This window comes from Parasteatoda tepidariorum, chromosome 9 (assembly GCF_982258835.1).
Source record: "Parasteatoda tepidariorum strain Cologne lab strain chromosome 9, Ptep-v5.0, whole genome shotgun sequence".
In the NCBI taxonomy this organism is placed as follows: domain Eukaryota; kingdom Metazoa; phylum Arthropoda; class Arachnida; order Araneae; family Theridiidae; genus Parasteatoda; species Parasteatoda tepidariorum.
In genome coordinates, this window is record NC_141763.1 from 16,885,849 (window position 1) to 16,909,968 (window position 24,120).

At 32.1% G+C, this 24,120-nt stretch overlaps 1 protein-coding gene across 2 annotated transcripts; it reads right to left on the bottom strand.

Annotated features, from left to right (window-relative positions):
- Positions 1-483: 483 nt before the first annotated feature.
- LOC107440361 (uncharacterized) lies at positions 484-9,772 on the bottom strand. 2 transcript variants are annotated; one of them, XM_087150957.1, is made up of 11 exons: positions 7,744-9,770; positions 7,302-7,638; positions 6,851-7,215; positions 6,685-6,764; positions 6,304-6,568; positions 5,075-6,178; positions 4,759-4,995; positions 4,583-4,670; positions 3,274-3,506; positions 2,941-3,134; positions 484-2,194 (listed from the first exon to the last, which is right to left on the bottom strand). In XM_087150957.1, exons 8-10 carry the CDS (start codon positions 4,668-4,670, stop codon positions 3,033-3,035), a joined length of 423 nt encoding a protein of 140 aa, XP_087007083.1. In that variant the 5' UTR covers positions 4,759-4,995; positions 5,075-6,178; positions 6,304-6,568; positions 6,685-6,764; positions 6,851-7,215; positions 7,302-7,638; positions 7,744-9,770; the 3' UTR covers positions 484-2,194; positions 2,941-3,032. The 2 variants fall into 2 exon arrangements, with proteins under 2 accessions (XP_087007083.1, XP_087007084.1); XM_087150958.1 differs by having other exon boundaries at positions 4,583-4,995; positions 7,744-9,772.
- Positions 9,773-24,120: the final 14,348 nt, after the last annotated feature.

Sequence of the window (24,120 nt, forward strand, 5' to 3'; positions counted from 1 at the left end):
ATTGTATTTACTTTATTGTAAAATGTTGACAAGGATTCTGTATAAAAAGTGCAGATCAGAAACTCAGCGGAAGAAAAAACGATTTTCGAATATTTCAATTTGTAAAAAAGAGATATGGTGTAAAAATTATATTTAAGAAATAATAAAGTTTAATTAGTTTTTAAATGAGTTATTCTGTTTCCATCTTATATAGTGTCTAAGCATTATCTTTTTTTCAATAACATTTTTATTTATTTCTTTAAAATATAATTATTATTAATAGTTTTAAATTAAAAAAAATCTTTTTTATTTATTTGAAAGGCCAAAACTTTAAACTTTTTTCAATAAAATAATATTTATAGCTTAAATATTTCAAAAACTATTTTTCTTAATTTTTAACTAAGAGTATTAAAAACAGTGGAAAACTCCAGAAACACCTGAAAAATAATTATCTGTAAAAAAAATCTAGAAAAAGTTTTTTTTTCTCTCATTGAATACACAAATTTTTGAAAAGACAATACTTTTTTTAAATTCACTAACAATCATCACAAAATTACAGTTTCTCTGATATTAACATATCGAGTACAATCTTTTCTTTTTAAACACAAACTAAATCTATTCATAAATATACATATATTTTTAAACACAAACTGAATCATTATATATAAATATACATACATTTTTCTTGTTACAGATTCGTCAAAAAATATTTAAGCCAATTACAAAAAATTTATAGAATGAAAAACTACATTTTGATCCAAGACGTTTTTACATTTTTTGTTTTAACAAAAGTTCTGGTTTTTAGCAAGCTATTATTTTTTTACATAAAATTATGAAGTACAATTATGTTTTGCATTTCTTCATAGCCAAGAAGTTTTATTTTTCCTTGCCTTAAGAATAAATTCACGATTTTCGACGCATTTTAACCTGAAATCACTTTTCCATTTATGATTATTTCTTTTTTATCAGTCCTAATAACATTATTTTGTAGTAAAAAATCTAACAAGTCTTTTAATACATTTTGATATTTTAAGGGTGTAGATTGTACAATCTCAAATTCCAAATTTTTTGAAGCTTTTGCCTTTGAATTACGAGTTGGGTGAAAAAGTTTAAGATTTTTTGGAGTAATTTCTGGGTCATCAGTTCCCAAAGGTTCTAAAAGAATCTTTTTCAGAATCGTATGTTGGGAGTTCAGAAGATAATTCATTCACCGATGACACGTTATTTATCGATGGAAATGCGATACATTTTTGTAGAACTTGAAAATTAAGTTTGATTTTTTCATCATCAAGAAGATTACTATGCAGTATATTATGCATTTCTGAATCTATTCGTTTAAATGCTGCTCCTCAAACTGTTGTATGGCACTAAATCATATTTTTAGTTACTCTCCACTAAGAAGAGAAGATAATACGCCAATTACTGATGGTAAGTGCTCCATTAAGAAGAGAAGATAATACGCCAACTGCCGATGGTAAAAGAAAAGATAAGTCTTCACTTTTTTGGATCAGAAGTGGTCTCTTTTTGTAAATAGGAATTCTTTTTTCTCTCAGTTATCGAAGAACTTATTTGAAAGGAGCTAAACTACTTTTAAATCATTTACTAAGGGGAACGTTTCCTCTTAAAAGGTTGAGAGCACACTCACAAATTGACTTAATATGTCTATTGGGACACTTTCTTCAGAGAGTAGCTTTTGCTCTACTCTTATTGAGGAGCTTTAAAAAATTTATGTCGACATACCATAAGCAACTATCACAATCCCATAATTTACTTGTTCTTATAAACTGAGCATAAGCAGCTGCTTTTGTTAAAGCACAGTGTTTAAAACTGTCACCATGAAAACTACGTGAAACAGAATTATCTTTTCATAAATATTCTACCTTAGGGCAATTTAAAATCATTACATTTCTTCCCAAAAATTCTGTTAAAAACTCAGCTTTTTCAGAGTTTTTGAGATATATATCATCAAAAACAAGAGACAAAAATGTCAGAATACAACTTAAAGAAGAGTAGGGCAATTTTTCATACTCCCATTCCATATGATGCAAGTTTCCTGAAGTCCTAAGATTTTAACTGAAATCCTTCGAAGTCAAGCATGATGGCTGAAGACATTTCAAGAGTTAAAGTGCAACTGACTGTTGAGGTTGATAACTGTTTGTCTTCGGAAAAATTCCAGTGCGCAAGTGCAAACGATCATCTGCTTCCGGACGAAAGTCTGTAAATAAATAAGAATAGGTCTCAGCTGTAGAATCATGAAAAATTTCAATAAATGACTTCATTTTTCCTGGAAACATTTGTCTTCCAAGGTGATTAATCTGACTTTTATCTCGAGGATTTTTGTATAAGACTAAATAATTTGAATTTTAATTAATATCACGCAATACTCGGACTTTACGAAATATATTTCGAACCGAAAATATTATTGTTAATTTTCTTTATGATGAGAATATTTTGATAAAAGGTTATTGAGTTTTTTGTCACTCGATAGTTCTGACATAAGATCATCATTAATAATTACAGCATCACTAATACTCGAAAGATTTGAGGGTAAACCATCTTCAAATTTAACGTTTTTTATTTTATCAAAAAGTGGTTGATAACAACCATAACAATATATTATATTTTTAGGCCTCGGGTAAAACATATTGTTTTCAATTAGTTTTGACAAAAAAAACTTTTCCCCGATCTTGTAGGACCACTTTATAATACATGATAAATGGCGGACAAGCTTAGGCAAATCCATATTTAAAAATGAATTTAAAAAATTATCACAACTTATTTTACAGTCTTACACCCTTATAAAAAAATGAAGATGTGCCTGTTTTAGCACGTATAAATGAATTCAAATTAATAAAGTAATGTATATAAGAATAAAAAAAGAATTAACGTGCTTAACATAACATGGAATTTCAATATCAATATGAAAGGGTACACGTTTGTCATAAATAATATTATATATACCTTATTTTCAACTTCACGACGTTTTCCATCTCTTACAATTTTTGCTGGATTGTGTATGACGATATTACTGTCCATCTCTTTTAAAAGTTCTTTCATGGAATTGAAGTTGATGAATTCTTGAAGTTTAGTGTAAACCCTCGAAATTTACAGGCTGTTTTCCCAGTAGGTCTCGAAGGCGTAATTTTTAGGGCCACCTGAATAAACGGGAAAAAAAATGTAATTTATTAAGTTTCTATAGAAAACATTCATAAAATAATTAATTAAATAAATAATATATTCATAAAATATTTAATGAAATAAAAAATGTTAAATTTAAAAAAAAAATGTGCTTACCAGAAACAAAAGGATGTCCCCGTCTACTTCATCCGTGAGTTCTTCCAGGAAATTTCCAATACGAGGATCATTAAATCCTGTTGAGGTGTAAATGATGATGTCAGTGTCGTGATAGAGAACGTCTCTCCCAAGTCTGTCCAGTTCTTCATATAACTTCAATCGGGCCCATATGGTAGTGAAAGCAGCCAGGAAAATGTTTGTTGAACTGTCTTGTGAGACGACACATTCTTGAGCTACAAATAATTAAAAAAAAATTACAAATAAAATTTTCGAAAACCACGTTTTTGTAGTGGAGAATAATAATTAAAAAAAAAATTTGAAAAACGAAAAACGTGGGGCGCATGAAATACATAACAGTAATGTTATATTAGTGTGTGTATGTGTGCTCTTGAGAATATGTGTAAGTATATCTGTAATTGTATCTGAATGTGGATTTGGAATATGTTTGTGTATATGCATATGTATGTGGATGTATATGTGGCTGTGCATGTGTATATGTATGTGTATATGTACTGTTATGTATTTCATGCGCCCCACGTTTTTCGTTTTTCAATTTTTTTTTAATTATTGTTCTCTACTACAAAAACGTGGTTTTTGAAAATATTATTTTCTTATTTTGAATTTTTTTATTTTAAATTATATTTTTTTTAATTTTTATTATATATTTTTTTTAAATTATTACTTTTCAATTATTATTCTTCACTACAAAAAACGTGGTTTTTAAATATATATATTTTTATTTAGATTATTTTTCTTAGTCAAGAGTAGTCAAGACTACTACAAGACCACTACTAAAATAATACAACTTTCATTTTAAATTAGGGATACAAAAATCTTTATATAAAAACAATACCTTTACGACTTTCATTAGTTTTATGCTGATGACAACCAAAACAATGTGGAAATGAATGAGGAAAAACTGGATCCTACCACGTGATTTTTCAGCCAATAAAAATACTCCGACAATAAAAATCTTTTCACCTGACATGTAATACTAATTTGAAATAATGGAATCGACAACAAAAGACAATCTCGAAAATTATTTTTTTTTTTAATTTTATTTTACTTTGTATGTCTTTTTTCTCTTCATTTTCATGCATTGTCATCCAATTCTGAACTATGTGCCAAATTTAAAATTTGTAGTTAGTCGGGAAGTTAGTTTAAAATCGATTACAAGATTCCACCCGGACAGACATACACGAAGGCAATTTTATATAAACGTGGTAAAAATAAACATAAGCATATAAATTCAAAGAAAAAACAATTTTTTTTCAACATAAAAAAAAACTATTATAATTAAAGTGCTTACAAATTTCGTAGTATCCGCTAATAATTTGTTGAACTGTGGAATAGAATGTACGCAGCTCGTTTGTTTTTTGCTCGTACTCATACCCCATCTGGTAAAAAAATTATCACTTTGAATAAACATAATTTGAAAAAATTAAGTGTAAAGAACATTAAAAACGGAAGAAATAAACATCTTACCTGCCCATTAAGCAATTTAAGGCTAACTTAGCCACTTGTCTCCGTCCTGGATTAAATTCAATTCCACCAGGGTCAAGTTTAATGCCCTGCTTTTTTTCATATTCTCTGATGTATTCAGACTTTTGTTCCTCCGTCTCACACCCATCCACTGCTTTCTTGTTTGATTTTTAAAAACATGCTAATGTAGGTTTTAAACAATTCATCTGACGTTTTTTCAAAATGGTAGACTTCATAAATCTAAAAGTTATAAGAATAAAATAAGAATCATAGATAAAAAAAAAAATTGAATCTGACGAAAAGATAAATATATTCTTACATGATTGATGGAGTATCCCTTCTTTGCCAGTTTTAATTCATCACTAACCAGTATATTCCAGTAAGGGCTCGCTCTTCACTATGTGTGCATTTAGACTGTTGTAGATTTTCTGTGCAAGTTCTGCACAAAGATATGGGAGCACTGGAAGGTACAAACTGCAAAAAGGTACTACTTTACAGTGTACAAGACCAAAGTATTGATCCATATTTGTCAAATTTTCTGTTAAAATTTTGGGATGTCCGATCGATTATTAGCAACACTTATTGACCTGTATAAGAAAAAAAATTTAACTCCTAACATAAAAAAATAAAACTTAGAAAATGAAAATAATATTTAAAAAAATGAACAGTTATAGTATTCAACTCAATTTATGTAAAACCAACTCATTGCAAGACCTTCAGACTCGCATAGCTTTGAAACGTTGGAGAAATGTGAGCCCTTCTTTAATTCCCGACAAACCAAGACGTGATGCAGTTGCGGCCTTCCGCTTATATACAGGCAACGATTGTCTTTCTGCTCACTTATACCGCATAGGCCTTTCCACCACGCCTTTTTGTCCAATTTGTAAATCTGGAGAGAAATTGGGCAGGGACCACCTGTTTCTATGTGGGGACCTTCATGGACACACTGAGTCCTCAAGATATTGGGAAGCAAGAGAACTTTTAAGGCAATGACTTCGGTCTTCTTTCTTTTGTTATCCTACGTACATTTGTATTCGTTATTTATTTCATCTTTCTATTTGTACCTTTTGCCTTGCCATTGGAAATAATAAGTATTCAACTCACCCAAGGGTACAAGGACGTGAAATCAACGTATTTCGCAGGTCCTTCATGGTATAACTGCATTTGTTCGGCAACCAAAAAAGGCATCCCTTGGATTTAGTCTGTTCTTAAAGTTATGATTCTTGAGAAAATCAATTAGTTCTCTCTCTTTCTTCATTTTAAGAAAGTCGTGCTCCCATATTTCGACTACTTTAAAACCCTTCGAACGTAGCCATTGAGATGTTTCTTGTGCCTTTTTGAACTAAGTTGCCATGGTGATTCCTTCAAAAGGATGTAGAACATCTCCATCATAGAATTTATTGCATCCGTGGTAAAAGCACCCCTAAAAAAAGCAATGAATAAAATAAGAAATACATTTTTTTCAATATTTAAAATATTTTTTATTGAAATATCACATATATTTTTCCTATTAAAAGATGCATTACAAATATTAAAAGTCATACTTACGTGGTATTGATAAATGGTTTGTGTGTCTGGGCAAAACCAATCAACAGAAATGCCTTCAATCTTTTCTCCTCCTGCATTACTGAGAGAATGATGTATTTTGTTTTCTTTTCTTTTAACGCTGTAAAATCCAACCACAGCACTAGGCATCTGCACTATGATTTGTTTTATTTATATATCCAGTTATGGGTACCATGGCAATTGTTCCTGGATTGATACGATTACTTCGAAAAGTAGAAATGCAGGCAGACGTAATAGTGATGTAACTCTAAAGAAAACAATAATAATTAAATACATGTAAATAGTTATATATATCCAAATACTTTGCGTATGTATGCATAACTTCTTTAATTTGAAATATATAAAACTTTTAACATAGCTCACCAAAATGGATCCACTCTCGTAACATGAGATACTGCTTTCGAAACTCCATACAGCATCGCCGAAGAATGTCAACATCAGAACTGAAAAAAATATAAACCAATGCAACAATAAAATTTTCGGTAATCAAATTTAACTTAAAAGAAAGAAAAAAAAATTAAATACTCACCAACAGTATTCCAGCATCTCTTTTTGAAAATCAAAAGTATCCTTTTTATGTGCTTCATATCAATTCAAAAAGATTTCTTGGGGGCGTATCTATATGGATGATACGTCTCAATTGAAGGCATGGGTCAAACGTAATTTTGATTCTTCCTTACATTGAAAGTAAGGGGAAAGAATCATTTCTTCTGTTCTGCTAAACCAAAACATGTCGGTAGCTTGGCTAATGGCATTGGTAAAAAATTCAGAGGGTTGATCACAGTGATGTTCCAAGAAGAAAGTGTTAAACCCATTATCAGAGATCCATTTGGTATTATCTCGGGCACTACACCTTGCTCTAACAACCAAGCCATCACAAATTGACCGTCGAAACTAAAATAGAAAAAGTATTCATACAAATAAATTTTAAAAAATGCATGCTTTTATATACAATATATAAATACAAACAAAATACATACCCTTTCATGTTGTGAGCTATTGCTGTATATACCCGATGCTTCAATGAAAAGAGCAAGGCACAAAACTCTGCACAAGCTTCGTAATCTTTAAAAATTATTTCTTCACCACTGGAGTACTTTGCAACAGCAAAATTGACTTTATGTTCTCCGAATTCTTGATCAGTTTCAAAATCAAAGAATATGGTCATTCTAATTTTTTGGCTGGATGACTCGTACGTAGCACAGATGCATCTTGGTATTTTCTGAAAGACTTGCACTTAATTGTACCACCTTGGTATTCTTTGCGTAGGCAGTATCTCCGACGAATCCTTTTGCAACATTTTCTGTACTGATAAATCTATATATTCAAACATAAATACATTGATAAATAAACTAATTATAACTATAAAATCTTGGGAATAATACGTTGTAAATACGTTACGAAAATAAGAGTAATACATACCCGGTCACAGACATTTCTTGTTCTCCGGACACTGCTTTAAAACAACGCTCAAATCTGCACAGCCTGTTGCAATCGTTGCACTTCCTGGGACTTAAGCATATAGGGCTGAGAGCTGATCTTCCATTCTATTTAATGGTTTGTCACCTTCAGTATAGATAAAATTTGCGGCAAAGAACCCATTAGCAGACTTTATGACATCGTAATGATAATCGTGGAGCCACAAATCCATTCTCACGTTCTGTGCTTCTCCTTTGTAGATAAACTAAAATAAAAATAAGTCTGTGAATAATAACAAACGTACATACGTAAGTAGAAGAAAGATGGAATATCATTTTTTCTTACTCGGTTCAGAGTTTCAGAAGAAAATACAGCAATTTGAATTTTGAGTAGTTTCCTGAATGTGTTTATTTCTGTTAGAGCGCATAGTCCAACAGGAACATACGCGGCCAAGTGCAGAGCTCGGGCTTGATTTGATAGCTAGTCGTTGCCTGTCATTCAGTGCATTTATTGCTCTTGAGTCACCTTTTTTGTGTGCCAAAGCGTATATAATGGCTTTAGCACAACAAAGGCCCTAATCGTCTTCTGGTACAGTCAAAATTGATTTTTAGAGTACTTGTCAACGTTTATCACTTTTCTGTTCGTTTGGTCGGGGCCTACAGGACGTCTTATTGTAATAACATCGACTGAAAAAGCCTCGTCCAATTTTATTTCATCCTTAGATTGAATAGCTTTAATAATTTCACCCATTACTTTTTCCACCGTGAGATGTGTAACGTTCAAAATGCTTGTACTGATTATCTTATCGACTCACAGCCTGAATGCAAATTTAAATCAGATCAGATAATTCTGCGTCGATTTATTTCAGAAAATAAGTCTAGGACTGCACTGAAAACAAGCTTAATAGAATTAATTCCCACATTATTCGGCAGTCGATCTGTATTAACTCCAGCTCTAAAAACGATATCCTCAGCCTGATACCGAGCATTCTGTCCACATTTTATCAAAGGCTGCATATTCAGGTTTGTTATTACGCTTAAGCTCCTGTTATAAGAAAAAACTAAAAAAAAAAAAAGGGCAAAGGGATAATTTGGTCATTCTACAACATAACAAAACTAGTTTCTTGACCATTGACTTCTTTCATGATGCCGATAACGAAAATTAAATTTTTTAAAAAAATTATTAGAAAATGCCCCGAGTTTCCTGAATTACACACCCAAGCTTTAACCTGTTAGAAGCTCAGAAAAACTTGGTAGAAATCAATGTATCAATACTTATTATACCCAAGCATGTGAGCTATAAGCTTCTCCCTTTATTCATCGATTAATATTACGATTACATAAGCTCATTTCCTATTTACACTATTCTTGTTGGCATCGACACAGATTATTAAAAATTTATAAACTTTGTAGTGTTCATTCAATCAGCTTTTAATTGCTTGATTCTTTTTTTTTAGTAATTAATAACTCATGAATTTTTTTTTCGCCATCAAAACTTTGCCTCCCCGCCGTATATATCTATATATTTGATATTAGAATGTATAAATTATAAAATAGAATCTATAAATTATAATATTTGCTCTTAATATTACGTTTTTTTGATCAAAATAAAAAAGGGTTATATTGCATTAAAGTGTGTACATCACTCCTTTCTTGTATAATTCCTCCTTTGTATTTTACACATGTTTTAATTTTATGCATATGATATACATTTTATACCTTTGTTATTTTATTCAGAAGTAACGAAACTTCTGTAAATGCAGAGCTTTTGTTCTTCAAGCTAGCTTAAATTATTTTCGTTAGAAATTTTCCTTTTCCTAATGTTTTTGTTTAACACCCTCTATAAAAAATAATTGTATTTCAAAATCGAAACAGGTTTAAAAATTATTTTTAATGATTGTTTAATTTATTAGTTTTTTTAATATAATTTAACTTATAAACAAAGTAAGGCTATCTTCATTGCTTTTCTATCAAACTTAACAAACAATATCACATATTAATTAACGTTACGGAATCAGCTCGATTTCGAATATTTCATAAAAATATCAATAGAACTTTAAGAGTTGAAGACTTATTAAATACTTATTATATTTCAATATCATCAAATACTGTAAAACTTAATATTTTATTTAATTATGTTTTTGTTAAAATTAATTTTATTTCGGCAATATATTTATTTATTATTTATTTTATTATAATATTAATTTTATTATTCAAAAAAGGCATCAAGCTATTTTTTAAAGGTGGTGTATATTTATTTAGACTTATGAATGCTGAGAAATTTCATTTATTGATTTCTACATTTCTCTTTCTAGTATATTTATTTATTTATTCTGCGTTACTATTTGAAGTATTATACCAAAGTAATTTTTTTTTAAATTTTTCTTATGAAATCAAGAACTGTGATAAATTTTTAAATTAAAAAAAAATTTATGTTCTCTAAAAAACAATACTCTATGAATTGTCTGTATACCCAAGAAGCTTTAGTCACTATGGTGTATGCGAAAAATATATTTGACAAATTTAGAAACTTAATTTGATTACATACTCTTACTACGTAAATTTTGTAATTTTCTGAAAATATTTAAACGGGGAACATTATAGCCTGATTGGTAGGGTACTGGACCAGGGCTGTCTCGGAAGGAGGAGGAGTTATTGTTGAAGAGGGGACCTCGGTACTGAAAATGATCTTCAGCTCTGACGCGATGCATCAGTATGCATGTTCAGCTGGTTTTGTGTTGTATGCTGTGGTGATTCTATAGCGTGTTATAAATATCTTTTAAAATCGTCGTCAAAAGTCACTTTACTTATTCATGTTTTATTTACTTATAAAAACTCTTTTAATATTGTGTCAGGTCTTCATTTCAATGTTTCACCTTTATATTTAAGTTAACCGAAAGAATATTTCATTGTAAAAGATTATTTGCAGCTGGTTTTGAATTATAATTAAGTAAGTAGTTTTTATTTTTTAACTTCTCGCTAAATTTAAATATTATTATCGGAGTAATTTCTAATTAATGACGTATATTTATTGTCAAAGTTTTTTGTTCTGAATCGCTTACTTCTTGTTTATACTGGCATGTTAAATGTTATCTTTTACAATATATTTCACTAGGCATGATAAATATTATTTTATTAACTAACGTTTTAGAAATTCTTTCGTAAATAATTTTATATAAGATGAAATGTTTCCAATGTCATTCGTTATTACTAATAACTTTGTGTTTTAAATGTGTTAGATATCAAGTAAGACATGTAATATTACGTAACGAGAGTATTAAAGAAAATGCTCAAAATCAAAATAGAGATTTATATGTTTATTAAAACTTCTTTAAAGAATTTTTTGTTTGTTAAAAATAATAAAAAAATAAATAGGTAAAAAAGGGAAATTTAATCATCAAAATGTTTCAATTTACAAAATAATAAAGCTGTTCAAACTTCCTTTTTTATCTTTAAAAACTGAAGTATAATTTGGATAACATCGCACCAACTGAAACTAATTTCTAAGATTATGATTAGAAAATATTACTCGAAGCTCTTCCAATAAAATATTTTATTGGTTTAAGGTTTGAATACCTGTCTTATTAAATAGAATTACAACTTTTCAGGTGTGATTCATTCTAAAATTGATATCTAGAAATTAATTTTGTAATCTTTAATCTTATATTGATATCTATCTACTATATATATAAGCTCACCGGACAAAAAGTTAGTCACCCTAGTACGCAAGCACTGATGAGTCGTTAGGTTTCGTTAGATGGCGCAGTGATCAATCGAGATGCTCAACTGTGGGCACACTGCTTCAACGTGATCAAAGGCGAGTAGTTATATTTTTGTTTGAAGCAGAAATTATGTGTAAATATGGGTAAGTGTAAGAATGTGATAGATTGGAAAAAAGGGCATTTGTGTTTGGCCGTGCCCGTGGTCATACGGTGAATGAAGTTGCTGGATTTGTTGGTGTTTCGATGCGGACTGTTCAACGTCTCTACAAACAATGCAATACATGTATGTGGTCACGAAAGACGACATCAGAATTGTGGTGGGAAAAAGATCCTGCATGAAAGGGACCGGAGACGTGTTTCACGACTTGTCAATCAAAATCGCTTCCAAATCCGACAGGAATTGCTTCAGTTACTAAATTAAGGTCTATCATAACCTGTTAGTGAGAGAAAATTGCGATGAGAGTTGCATGTAATTAACATTTGCAGTCGAACATCTCGTAAGAGACCACTGCTCACACAGGCACATAAAGCTGCCCGACTTCAGTGGGCTAGAAGCCACCGAACGTGGACAGTTGCTGACTGGCGGAATGTAATATGATCTGACGAATTACGTTTTTGCCTTTATTCAAGAGACGCACGTCGTCGAGTGCAACGAAGGGCAGATGAAACATTTCCTTTTGACTGCGAGCAAGGACAGTTTCAAGCCGCAGGTGGGTCTGTCATGATTTGGGGGCATTTTATTTTTAGATTGGGCCCCATCATTGAGGTGGCCACTAACATAAACCCACATGTTTATTTGAACATTCTGGATGATTAGGTGTCATTTCTGTCAATATCTTCATGAAGAATGTGTTTTCGAAGCCCTTATCTTTCAAGATAACAGCAAACTTCATCGGGCTGGAGGAATATGTGACTGGTTTTATGAACACTCAATTACACCTGACTTCAATTCCATTGAAAATCTGTGGGACATGTTAGAACAACGGGTAAAACGACGAAATCAACATCCTCACAATTTGGTGCATTTGTGCGATGAAATCCTCAGCGAATGGCTTAAACTGGATTCGACGTACCTGCAAAACCTTGTGGAGTTACTTCCATCATTCATCCCCACTGGGGGTGAATGACTGAGGTCCCCGCTGGGGGTCTCCCCCCACCCCGCGCATCTTTTTACCAAACTAAAAGTACGCTACTCACCGCAGATTTTTGCGCTTCTTTTGGACAGAAGCTCTCGCACTCTTCAAGTGAAGGGGTTAGATTTTAAACTAGAACAGCGTTGCTGTTCCGTTATCCGCTGTACTTCCCTGTTGTTATGAAATGTTATTCAGTTACAATTTCTCTTTTCTTAAAGGGTGTTATTTTTTTATTTTGCAGGACTTTTTGATTAACTTTTCTCTTTCATTATATTGTATATTCTGCTTTTAAACTGTGATTGTTTAGTTAATTTATTGAAAGTTTTGGGGTGGGAGTTAGATCGTAAGTCAGAACAGTCAACTTCCGATGTGCACGCGTTTTTTCTGTTTGTTTCAGTTCTGTTCAGTGATTTTTGTGTCTTGCTGTGTCATAGATGTTTTCATTAATAGAGATGGAGTTTTGATAAGTTTTTGCATAGTCTTTGAATATTCGTATGTGATAATTCAGTGCTTTCATTGAATGAACTGAAATTTGTTCCCCATTGATGCCCATTTTACTGATTCGATAATGGCTGAATCGGATATTATACAAGAACTCCAGAAAAAACCCTTCGGTTCTTTAAGATTTGAGGATAAACTGCATATTGTCCAAAATGGTAGACCTTGTCCATCACTCAGAAATTTATCGTCTAAAGTAAAAGAAAGAGGCAGAGACTATACCAGACACTTTACAGTTTCTAATTATGATTCTCATACTTGGCTCTGTGGGAGTGACAGTTTGTCCAAACTTTTTTGCTGTCTAACTTTGTTCCAAACTGTCTTTTGTTTTCCAAATCCAAAAACGTTTGGAATTTTAGTGGTTTGAGTAATTTGAATGGATTAACTAAATCAACTAAGGCACACGAAAATTCTGAATCACATCTTCAATGTGTAGTAGACATGTATAATTTTGAAAAGCAGCGAATAGATAAAGGAATAGACAAAGCCCTAAAAGTTAATAACAATTTGCAAAACCAAAAAGTTAAGAAAAATCGTGAAGTTTTAAAACGACTCATAGATGTGACAAATTTTTTTGCGAAACAAGAATTACCCTTCCGAGGGAACAATGAAAAAACTTCCTCTTTGAATCAAGGAAATTATGTTGAAAATTTAAATCTTTTAAAACTCTACTATCCAGTTTTAGCAGAACATTTTGAAAATTCCACAGTTTTTAAAGGCGCTTCAAATGATATACAAAACGAACTAATTAGTATTATTAGTGAAGAACTGAAAGAAACTATTAAACCAGAAATAGAAGAAGCAGATTTTGTAGCTTTAATGTTAGATGAAGCGTGGAATATTAGAAGAAGGTCACAGCAGTGTTACAGAGAGGTTTGTTGGATTAAGTACGATGGTTGCTGCTGTAATGTCAGGCCATTTGTCAGGTTTACCCAAAAAGGTTACAGATATATATCCAAAAGCTCTATTCTCGCACTGTTATGCTCATGTATTAAACTTGGTTTTATCTCAAGGCATAAATGATATTTTAGAATGCAACACATTCTTAAATAATTGCGATGACCACTGAAAATTTTCAGGCCACTGATATATATTTTAAGTAGAGATTTTATATTTTGATGGGATAATTTGTTACTGTTTTATATTTCAGGTCATTCTCAATGCCTTCTTGTTGCTGAGTTTCGGGATGTCGGTCTAACTATAAAAATTAGATGGAAAAAGTTGCAGTTTTCAAATCCCGTCAAATGTAGAGCGTCGAGCTCTGTGGTTGCAGAAAATTCCTAGCAAAGTCTGGATTCCTGGAGCAAGAAACGTGTTGTGCATCAAACATTTTAAACCAGAACAAGTAATCAAAGAGGATTCAATTAAAAAGCCAGATAGACCAGTTTTAGTAGTGCCAAGATCTAAATTGGCACTAAAGCCGAATGCAGTTCCATGCATATTAAAAGAATTGCCAGCATATCTTTCTGATAAACTCACAATAGCACGGAAAGATCCTAATGATAGGATATTAAAACAAATTACTAGACTAGGGAAAATCAAATTTTCTTTCAAGTGATGTTATTAAGTCAATTAAGAAAGTAAAAAATTATTCAATAAACATGCCATTCTGTTTTTGATATTGATCTGGTATTTTTCTACAAACTGGACTTTCCGCATACACCTTTAAGTGTTACAGATAGTGTTGCTATTTCATCAGGTTTAACTATTGAAATTTTCTTAAAACAAAAAAAAGAAGGTTGTAACTGAGAAATTAGTTTAGCTATTAAAGAGAAAAGTGACTTCATCTTGATTAGAGCGTTGGTCTCAACTCGAGAATCTATTCGTTTTTGGGTATAATATTAAAAAAAACACAACTACTTCCTTTCGAAAATTTTAGTAGGAATAACATTTACCATCGAGCAATGCTAAATGAATGAAAGATAGTGGTTGTTGTACAATATTTTACATGCGCCAATTTAAGTTATTTTTTTGTAGAAAAACCTTGATTTTTTTAAATCATGGAGTCTATAGAAAGATGTCCGTTGAGATTATTTTTACATTGTTCAAAGTAAATGTAAAGCGGAAATGAAAGTCAGCAAAATTTATAGAGTTGAATGCAAAATTTTGAGAGATTTAAATAAGGTGAGTGCTTAATATTTATTAATGTTAATCTTAACTATATTTTTTAGGATTTTCCACTCCCCATATCTTTGTTATGATTTTGTTCTAATACATAAATACTTAATCATTTATGATAGGGGTGCACAACTTTTTTGAGTGAAGGGCCACAAGCATAGTCATGTTATGGTCAAATGAAGGAATTCGAAGGATTTATCCCATATATCTGCTGTGGCTCAAGGAGGTGAATGTGAAAATGGTGTGAAAACCATTATTATTCACAAGTTTTCTGATTATATTTTCAGTAACACGGCTTATTGTAAATCCATTTTATCCCTTTTTGGGTGCTTCTCCGGTAGACCCCATTCTAGTGGAAATTAAATGTATATATAATGCTACTAAAATAAGTTTAAATTCCTTAGTTATGTTTAGGAAGAATTTTTGTCTAGAAGATGATGAAAATAAAGGTTTTAAACTCCAGCCCACATGTATCAGATTCAAGGACAAATGGCATTGGCAAACATTAGTGCATGTTATTTTGTTTTGTATTTTAAAGAGAATGACCCTGTCCTCATTTGCAAATACTTTAATAGGCTTTAACAACAATAAAACCTTACAGAATGCAAACAGTGTTTAATGATAAGCTATATATATTCCGAAAACAAAAATGTTATTGCTTTGTTTCCTGCAAAAAATTTTAATGCTGAAGAAATGCTAGGTATGACTGAGGCAGCAATAGCTGTTGCAACAAAAGCAGGACTCATCATAGTTGCTGATAACAAAAGGATAAATCGAAACATGTTTACTGAGTTGTGTGGAGGTATTTTAAAAACATGCATTCTAAATCCTTATAACACAAACATTCCACTTTTTCTTTTGTTTGATTCCGTTCATATTTTGAAAGTTCTTCGAAATATATAGCCCAATCAAAAGACTAAAGGTACTACTCTTTTCTTCCCTTCTTTAGAGAACTTTGAAGAAATTGTGGAGGCATCATTCGATGATTTACGTAACATTCACTATAGTGAAGGGAAAAAAATGAAATAGTGAAAATGGCACCCATGCTGAATGAGAAAGCCTCTTTTCCCTGCAGTAAACGTAAATTTATGCCTCCGAATATTTCATGAATCCAATATACATGCACTTACAATATTAGATGAAGTGAAGTATAAGGGCATCATAACCTTCCTTCAAATAATAATTAGGTGGTGGAAAATAGCCAATATTAAAAATACAAGGAAAGCTATGAAAAGCTTGACCACGATTCTGCATTTTTTTCTTGTGTGAATGACGGAAGAATAGAATTTATTTCTTGTCTTTCAAGTTGGTTGAAAGAGTGGCAAAAGAAAGAAATCCTTGGAGTTAAAATAAATCAAGGCAAATTGACAACAGAAACATTTTTTGCGTTTCAGCATACTTTTCAAGCCCTGACTGATGTTATAAAACATTTCACCAGCGAAAAAAAAAGATAAATTTGTTTCGACTGGCAAATTTCAAACAGACAACTTGGAAGGTCGGTTTGGTCAATATCGACAGTTAAAGAGAGGCAACTATAATTTTCCAGTTGACCACGTGTGAAAGACAGAAAAAAAACTCAGGATTACAAGCTTGTTAAAATTAAGATCCGAATCTTATGGAAAAGTGCCTATCTCTGACTTTATGGCAGATTTTTCTGAAAAGATGGGTACAGAAACAAACCAGTGATACGGAAAAAATGACAAAATTGAATAAAAAGGCTTTGTCGATATTCAATTCGAAAATGAAGAGGAAATTCCACCATCTGTCCATATTTCTGGATATGCTGTCCATCAGCTGAAGAAAAAGTTACATTGCTCTTCGTGCATTAAAATGCTCTCAACAGAAAAGAGTTTAGTCTTAGAGAATGATAACTTCTCTCATAAATATTTCAACCTGGTAGAAAAGGGTGGGCTGATGTACCCAAATGAATTTACCACTCGTGTGTTTTAGTTGCGCTTGAAGGTTTTTTAAATGCATGTTAAGAAGTGATAATGAATTTTGGGAATTTAAAAATGGCAAATTCTCAAAAAAGAAAAAAGCGTTTTCGATGGAGGACTAAGTTAAAATTGTAAAACGTATTGAAGATGGAACCAATCAATCGTCACTGTGTAAGGAATTTTCCTTGTCAAAATCTACAGTTCAAACATTATCAAGATCAAACAACAGTCACAATCTAAAAATCACACATTTGGAAAAATCGAAGTGCAATTCTTGCCACTTACGACAAAATATGGTTTCGTCGGAAGAGAAAACCTAGAAGAAGCTTTGTTAAAATGGTTCACCGGTGTCTCCTACTTTTCACCAAAACCATCTCTAATCTAAGACATAATTAATGATGTGATTGTAAAATTTTACAATCGATTTTATACGATTATTATTTAAGCATTAATTTCATTTTAATACTTTTGATATAATCTTTATTTGATATAAATGTAAAAACAAATTGAAAATTTAATAAAAAAAAAAACTCACTTGATTAGGGCCGTAAACAAGAGTCTGTGTTATAAATTACATATTTAATAAGAAAATTGCTCATTCATTTTATACAGTAAACAGACACTCAAAACAACTTTTTAAACTATTAAACATATTGCTAATTTATTAATAAAATTAAAGCTAATGAGTTTACTGAAAAATTAGAGGAAAAGGATTGTATGCTCCAATGGATGGCTGGATAGATTAAAAAAACGGAATAATATTTCTTCAGGAAAGACTATTGGAGAAGAAGCGAGTGTTTATGTAACGGATGTGAAAAACTGAAGTGTGGCCGCAGTATTAAGAAAAAGACATTTTTAATGCTGACGAAGCTGGATTATTTTACAAATTGATTCTCAATCAGACGTTAAAATTTAAAGGAGATAAAATGGACTAATGGGAAACTCTCCAAAGTGAAAATAACAGTTCTTGTTTGTGCAAACATGAACGGCTCGGAAAAGCGAAGACTAACTGTCATAGGTAAGTAGGGGAATTTCGGGGGTTCTGCCTCACTTGCGAATCGGCTACTGCCTCACTTAAGGTCTCTGACCTCTCTACCTTGAGATACACTCGGGGGTTCAGCCTCACTTGGAGATTTTTCTGAAATTGGGGGAGACTGCGACATCCCTTCTTTAGATAAAGGATTCCCAATAAAGTATAATAATTTCATTAATTTTAAAAATGGACTCTTCTTCGGGCATTACATTTTTATTTATTTTAAACTACGTGTCTAAAAATTCAATTATTGAATAAATAGTTTCATAATTAGAATGTTTATATTTAATTAGGTTTCTCAGTGAGCTGATCTCTAACGTGATAAGAAACGTTTTATTATTTATTCTTACTAGTCTTAAAATTTATCTATAGAAAAAGTATGTTCTTTAATGAATATTTTTAAAACTTTTTGTTAGAGCTGAGAGGGCTTTAAATTAAATATATGAAAGTGGGGACAATAATAAAACTTTATTTAAATTCCGAAAATTTATAACATTTTTATTATTTATAATTCATAAATGAAAGTTTGGAAAAAAATTACCTTCAAATTATTATTTATGTAGTGTTTACATTTTATCAGTTAATAATTGATGGGAAATTCTTAATTTTAGGACATTAGTTGTTCAAATAATGTGTCTATGGATATTGTGTATGATAAAACTTGAGAATTTTTGCTTACTCATTATCAGTGCTGTGCAATGCCTTTCTGTTAAAATTATTGTGATTAGGAAAATTTCTGGGAATAATGATAAATTGATGGTGACCTCATACGGTTAAAAATGTTAAGTAAACATACATCAGACGATAAAATGAATTTTCGATAGGGATCACATTCGTGTTAAGCTCTGATTGGTCGAAGAGTGCTTGAAAAGCTCTGCTCTTCAGAAGTAAATATTACTTTTAAAAAGTTCTTTCTAGAAACGACACTATTTCCTTTCTGTCCAAGATGAAACGTTCTTTCGATACGATGTTAGAAGGCAGCAGTACCCCCGCTCCTGCATCGCCTACTACCGTGGAAGTTTTCATTTTACCAAATCATCATTACCATCTTGGTGGATTGAACTATGTGGAAGTCACGTACTTTTCCAACACTGTACTCATACACGTGAGAGAATATCTACGAGGGGAAAATGGAAAGTTAATTCCAACGAGGAAAGGCACTACACTGACTCCTTCTCTCTGGGCAGCCTTCTTAAAAGAAGTCAAGGGATTGCAAAGAATCAGTGATGGCGGGTGATCCTGTTGTTCTCAACGACAACCTGTTCATTTCGAAAGCGGATCTCGACATCGGAACGCATGTTACTTTGCAAAGATTCTTCAAAAAAAGAGACTTTACTCGTCAATTTTGTGCATCAATGTGTATTCTATCTGAACAAGAGTTTGAGAAACTTTCGGGTGACCTCGTTCTACAAAAAAATATCGCATCCTCTATCATCTTACTTCTATACACTAATGTGTTTCCCGTCACTGTGTTGAATGAAGTAAAAAAACAACAACTGCCCGCAATTCCAACTTCCCTAGAACTCACAGATGTTGTGGACGTGCTCACTACCTCACTGTTGGAGTTATTTAAAGCGCATATCGAGGTGAATGTGAACACTTCATTCCAGTGCTTTGGATGTGCTGAAAATTATGCAAACCAACTCGGTCACGAATGCATGACATTCAATAATGAGCGAAAACTTTTAAGCTGCGAAGACATAGCAATTTTAAGCATTGACTTAAATCAGTTGAGTCAAAACTTTGTGAACATAAACACTCACATTTTAAACTATATAAATTCAGACTTTTTTTCAAAACTAAATGTGGAGATGTTAATAAGTAATGTTAAAGACTTGTATGTAGCGTCTGACCCTCAGCCACTCAGATTATTCTAATTCAACGCAATTGTATATATTTCTATTTGTAATTTTTCTTTTTCAGTCTGTCTATATATTTAACCAAGATTATTGTAATTTATCGCCTTATTTAACTTTGTATGTTACTATTTATGCCTTATCCGATTCTCCTTTATGTCTATATATATATATCTTTTAATCTTTAAATAAATGTGTTTTTGAACTTCAATTTGCTCTCATTTGTGTTTTATACTTTTAGAAGATAGCATTATTTTTATTTTTTCCCTTCTCTCTCTCTCTCTATTAGAATGCGATTGAATGATTTGTATAGTGATCCTGCACTATCGGGAAGTTTCGGAGGGGTGGAATCTTTGTTCCGTTCGATGAAGGGAAAAGTGCCTCGAAAGGAGATAAGAAAATGGCTATCGTCGCAAAACTCGTATACTCTTCACAGAGGCGTGTAATTTTAAGAGGAATCGGGTAATGGTCAGCGGTATGAATATTCAGTTTCAAGCTGATTTAAAAGGGATAACAAGTTTCAACGATGGTTATCGCTACATCTTAACATGTATGGATGTGCTCTCCCGCGGGGCGGCGCGCACGATCGGACGCGATTATATCATCCATTTACCATATTTATAATCATGTGGCGACTTCGAATACGTCACAAAACAATTTCTATCAATAACATTTATCCTCGCATTACTTACACAGTATCCATCATGCCATTAGACGGTCGAGTCATCTCTTTGATAATGTTCATTCTGATAAACGTAATACTTTTCACCGCAAGTATTTTAAGTACGCACAATGTCATAGACTTATGTCGACAAGATGGAATCGCAATTACGGATAACCTTCACTATTTGCAATGATACGTTCGATTTTAAGTACAATGGTAAGAGAAAAATTAGTGTTGTCGCCGCACTTCAGATAATGAACGCAAGCGACCCTGAAAATGGAAACTAAAACCATTATGGTAGTCAGCATGTAAATAGTCGTTAAAAAATTGTCGTGAAGAAAAGGGATGAGTATTTGAGTATTTTTTTTCTTCATCTTAGAAATAATAAGTTTAAAAGCAGGTGGGGGATAACTATTTCGGATAAAATAAAACGGAAAACATTTTACTGTGCTGATAATGCACAATATATTAAAGCTAAGTGAATTTTTATCAATCGAGAAAAAGGGAATCCCACCTCCTTTGAACAATCAATGATATGGGGAACGAAAACATTGCTATAATTGTTTACGATAAAGTACTCTTTTTCCCTGTCAAGGATAGGGGGGGTTAAGTGGTCACCTGTGTAATGCCCTTTTTTCTTCTAAATTTAAAGTAATATATTTTTTTTTTTATTTATTGCTGATGCAAATTTTATGATAAGTTCTCAATATATAAGAAAGACGTCTTAACGTGGTTAAGTGTCAGTAATATTTCCGAAACAGTGTCGGAACCTTCTCACCGTGTACTTTCTGCGAGCGCACCTGACGATGGAGCACATCGTTGTAAATGACATGGAAGATGTGGAGGCCGACCAGGCTATTATGGCTGTATCAGATGTAAGTACTATGCATTTTATTTTCTCATTTATCCATTTAATTTTTTTCCGTCTCTTTTCTATTTTTGCTATTTATTCCTTAGATTTGTCGTTTATTTTATTAATTCCATCTATTTTTTTTAATTTATTTTTATTTACTTATTTTTATTTAGTTTCTATCTTTATTTATTTTTTATTCATTACATCTCTTTCTTAACAGCTCCAGCCAATTTAATGTCCTGCATCAATTGAAGACTGATATTATGACTATCATAACCTTCTTCTTAACTTTGAAACATTTACTTTTAAATATTTTCTTTATTATAGTACTTCTAGCATATTCCTATAGTGTTATACCTCATTTATTTATTTATATCTCTTTCCCATTTTAGGAAGTGTAAGAAAGTCTTCATCAAGACTATCCCTGCCCCACTTCAGCCGGTGACCATTCACCTATGAGAGGATATGGCCGAAAACGGATGAGAAAGCTGTCGAGTAGCGATGAGGACAGCTGCCATGAATTGATGAACGACCCCATAGCAGACGAAATTGTTAGAAATATGCCCTCCGATGCAGATATATTGAACCAACATACTCCAAGCGTACGTAAGTTCATTCTTTAGTTATTTTTCTTCCTTTTATAAAATGAATTATACATTATTAAAGAATGTTATCCATCTATCTTTTCAATAAACTATAAAGGAAACCTTTCAGAATATATTAGTGAAATAAATCTAAATTAAGTTTAAATGAGTAAATGTAAACAGAATAATGCATTTTAGAACATATGAAATAAATTTAAGGAATAATAAAAATAAATAAAAACTTATTGTAACTCCTTCTATTGTGTTGACATAATATTTGTTTTAGGAACCCTTTAGCTTATTTTACACTTTCTTTTTTCTCTTTTACAGACTTCTAAGACCGTTAGGAGTGGTCCAGCAGGGGGTCCCCCGAATACGAGTAAGGCGGCCTGGATCGATCCTACAGGAGAGCAGTGTGACAGATCGGCCTTTGATGGAGTTGTTCGAAGCCGTCTACTTCACAGCAGTAAGAACCACGATTTGCTTCTTTTCTTACATGACGTAGAACTAAAGCTTGAGGAAACTCTGACACTAGATATTATCTCTTTGCCCATTAAATGGTACTTATGCCTTAAGGCTTTGTTTTCCAGGAGAGGGCATAATGAGGAGCGCGAAATAGCTACCTCCTTTTTCCGTAGCTGTAATGTCATATCACTCAATTGTGATAGTTTGCGAGAGCAAATTAATTGTGCCTTCGCGAAAATTATTTCATCCTTTGATGAGTTTATCGATAGAGGTAGCGGGTGGGTTTTGGAGGAAGTAAACTACTTAGAACTAAATGCTTCAAAATACATACCGTTAAGCGGTTCATCTTATATCCCTCTTCCCCCTGAAATTGCGAAAAGGAAAGCTGTGTTGAACATTAAAAATACTGACACTAAATGTTTCCTCTGGGCAATTTTAGCAAGCCTCCACCCGTGTAATGATAGCAAGAATGCGAATCGTGTTAGCAAATATAGAGAGTTCGAACATGAGCTAAATTTAAAAGGTATAACGTTCCCCATGAAATTAAACCAAATATCTAAATTTGAAAAGTTAAATAACTTGTCAATAAATGTATTCGGTAATGAAGAAAGTAACATTTTTCCCCTTCACTTATCCACAAATCGTAGCAGTGTAGATCATATTAATCTCTTACTGATATCAAAGGACGAAACTTAACAATTTTGTTTGATTAAAAACATGAGTAGACTATTATCTTTCTTAGTTGCGCATAGGTCGTCAACTTTTTACTGCGACTTTTGTCTCCATCGTTTTTACTCTAGAAATGCACTCGATGATCATATAACTTATTGTAAAGAACAAAAAATGCAAAAAATAACAATGCCTAGTGATGAAGATCGCATTCTAAAATTCAAATCGGTGCACATGATGCATAAAATACCCTATGTAATCTACGCTGACTTCGAGTGCATTCTAGAGCAAAATACTTCTAATTTAGGATCGCACACAGAAGTTAATTCTCGTCATGTGCCTTGCGGATATTCTTACGTCATTATAGACATTGAAGGGAAATGCGTTAAGCCACCAGTCATATATCACGGAGAAAACGCTGCAGAACATTTCATGCATTCTTTATTGGGTGAAGAAAAAATGATCCTAGATTTACTTTCCGCCAATAAGCAGATGCAGTTGTCGGCAGAGGAGCAACAAGCATTTTTAAACGAAACGCACTGTTTTGTCTGTAAAGAATCATTAGGTAGTGAACGTGTTAGGGACCACTGTCATATTACATCTAAATATCGAGGAGCATTGCATCCAAGTTGTAATTTAAATTATAAATTGCTAAGAAAAATTCCCGTTATCTTTCACAACTTAAAAGGGTATGACAGCCATCATATAATTAAAACCTTAAGCAAAATTGGAAAAAAAAGAATATCATATATTGCGACTAACGCACAAAAGTTTATAACATTCTCCGTCGGTCATCTTCAATTTTTAGATTCATTGCAATTTTTACCGGCCTCCCTAGATAAATTAGTG